Below are 2,815 nucleotides of genomic sequence, written 5' to 3' on the forward strand. Positions count from 1 at the left end.
ACGATGCATCATCTCATTTTTAAACCATTCCAAACATAATACTTGTGACGAGCCACATCATGCCTCAAAAAAATTTAATTTCATGTCGGTCCACCAAAAAATATGAATGCACACCCCACTACTTCGATAACTAGGATTGCATGACGTTGAGATTAAGCATTTTTTTATTTATTTATGAATAAGTAGAGATTAAGCGTATTATCTGTTCCAAAGTCTAGGTTGGATGTCCTTGACAACCTAGGTTGATATCATGCCTAGCTGTTGGACGACTAGCTATGTAATCCCTGAAACTGGAATACCTGAAATGTTCTCAAGAACAAAATGGTTTTACCATAAGCAAGAATGGATCTGTAAAATGAAGTAAACTCACCAAACCTGAGAGACAAATCATAATTAAACAATTGCATGTTGCAGCTATGGGTTAATGGACAAGAAATTATAAAATATTATCTGCATTACAGTTGCTAAATCAGTCTAAATAGATTTCAAGTGCACGGCATACAATGGATCCGTAATTATGAATTTGTGGTTTACAATCAAATTCATCCCATACAAAACAAATGAAATATCCATCCATTTATGTTAAAGAAAGCATGATACACCAAAGAAATGAGTGAAAACTTCAACAGCTAAAAATGCTGATCGCTGTCACTGCCCAGCCCAATGAAAACAAAATTCAAATTCAGGAACAACTACATTCAATTCAGCTATCAATGACAACTATTCAACAACGAGAAGGGCACTTTAACATAGAATATACCTCATATCCGAGTGCAAGATGAATCAAAATCATCAGGAGCAACACGAGCAATCCAGTTACTCAGTGTCCGCTTAGTATCTGAGTGATTAACATAAGCCAATTCATACATGCTACACAAATTCACCACAAGGGTTTCATTCAAAGCCACGGTCGGTACCCTTTCCAACGCACCCTCTAAAACAGTGATTGAACCCGACAACTCCCTCAAATACATCAAGCAAAGTGCCTTGTTATTGATTGCCACTACGTCCGAACCATCCCTCTCGATACACTCTCCGTACTCCCTCACCGCTGACACATAATCCTTCCCAACCAAATAAACCAATGCCTTGTTCCTACTCACAAGGTTCTTCAATTCAACATCATCATCCATCTTCTCCTTCACCAATCCCTCAATCTTATCAAATGTGACCTTCCCACCTTCCAAATCCCCAAATTGCAACTGAATATAACCTAGTTTCGACAACAAGACCGGGCTTTGATTATCCCCATCACCGCAACGACTAATCAAATCCTCAATCAAATTCAAACAAACCCCAAACTCTTTATGACTCAAATGATGACTAATTATCGAATTCATCACGAAAGCCTCACGTTTCCTCCACAATTCAGCAGAAACACTGGAACAATTCGATGCCAATTTGGTGCGGACGAAATTGAGAAGAGTGTAGAAGCGATCTAGGGTTTCGGAGCGCTTACCGAGCCTGGAAGGGAGGTCGGCGTGGAGCCAGCGGAGAGCGAAGGGGACCATGGAGCCGGATCGATTAGGGTAGTGATGAGGGTAGGATTGGTAATGATAGGCGGGGCTGTCGAGGTCGTTTTCGAGGGAGTCGAGCTCGGCGGCGGCGTCGGAGTAGCGGCGGAGCTTGATGAGGGCGAGGAGGTTGAAGGAGAGGTAGGTGAGGTGTTCGTGGGGTTTAGGGAGGAGAGAGAGCTTGCGGGCTCGAGCGACCTTGTCGAGGATGGATCGCCATGAGCCACGGGAAGCGAGGTCTTGGAGGGAGGAGAGCTCGTAGCAGAGGTCGTTGAGGGTGGCGAACTGGCTCGTCAGTGGGTCGTCGGTGGTGGTGGAGGAGGAGAGAGAGAGGGTTTGGAGATCGGTGGTGAGTTGGGTTTGTTGGTTTTCCGGTGAGTCGATGGTGTCCATTTTGGGTGGTGACTCGGTGGCGAGGAGGTTGTTGTGGTGGTGGCTCCGCCGGGATTGTAGAGTGGTTCACTTGGAACTGCTTTGTAAGGACTCTTAATGGAATGGGCTTTGTTAAAATTGTAACATCTGTAACTGGGCCAATCAATGAGCCTGTAATTTTTATATTTGGGCCTCTTTGTTGGATATGAAGAGAGATCAGGGACCAAGAAAGAAAGAGAGTAACAATTTCCAACCCATGTTGTCTTGTGTTTGGTTCACATATTGAAAGCTTCACATATTAGATTTTGTGTATGATTTTCTTTTGTGCAACTTATGTGATTGTTTATATTTTTTATTTTATTTTAAGGTTTAATTACATTTTTTCTCTATGGTTTAGCTCAAAAACACATTCAGCTTTTTTGATTTTGGTTTCTAAAAAACACTTTTCAAAAATTTACTTTTTTATTTTCCATATTATTTTGTTTTCAATGATTTTTTTTAATATTTTAAGTAATTTTTTTAATTTTTAAACTCACCTAATATAAATATACTTAAAAAGTATAATATTTGTGAAAAAATCTTTAAAAAATTCACTAAATACCAAAAATACAAAAAAAAAAAAATTGAAAATTCAGGAATTTTTTTAAAAAATATTTTGTGTATTTATTAATTTTTTAAAATAATTTTTCACAAATATTTTAGTATTTAGATACATTTAAGTAAGGTGCATTTAAAAAAATAAAAAAATTGCTTAAAATTTTAAAAATATTTACTAAAAACAAAAAACTCAATTTTCAGAAAATTGATTCAAAAAACTGAAATCAAACATATTGATTATTTCTCTTCTCTGATAATGATGATGAATGGTGGGTGATCCTCCATGGAGTGGGGAAGAAAGGATAGACAAAGAAGAAGAGAAGGGGAAAAAA

At 38.4% G+C, this 2,815-nt stretch overlaps 1 protein-coding gene across 1 annotated transcript; it reads right to left on the reverse strand.

Moving 5' to 3' along the window:
- Nucleotides 1-436: 436 nt before the first annotated feature.
- LOC145799748 (Tetratricopeptide repeat (TPR)-like superfamily protein) lies at nt 437-2,082 on the reverse strand. The gene has a single exon (XM_082889379.1). It carries the CDS (start codon nt 1,905-1,907, stop codon nt 762-764), a length of 1,146 nt encoding a protein of 381 aa, XP_082745505.1. The 5' UTR covers nt 1,908-2,082; the 3' UTR covers nt 437-761.
- Between the last annotated feature and the right edge of the window lie 733 nt (nt 2,083-2,815).

Source organism: Camellia sinensis, chromosome 1, assembly GCF_055761805.1.
Source record: "Camellia sinensis isolate YWXY chromosome 1, ASM5576180v1, whole genome shotgun sequence".
Lineage (NCBI taxonomy): Eukaryota > Viridiplantae > Streptophyta > Magnoliopsida > Ericales > Theaceae > Camellia > Camellia sinensis.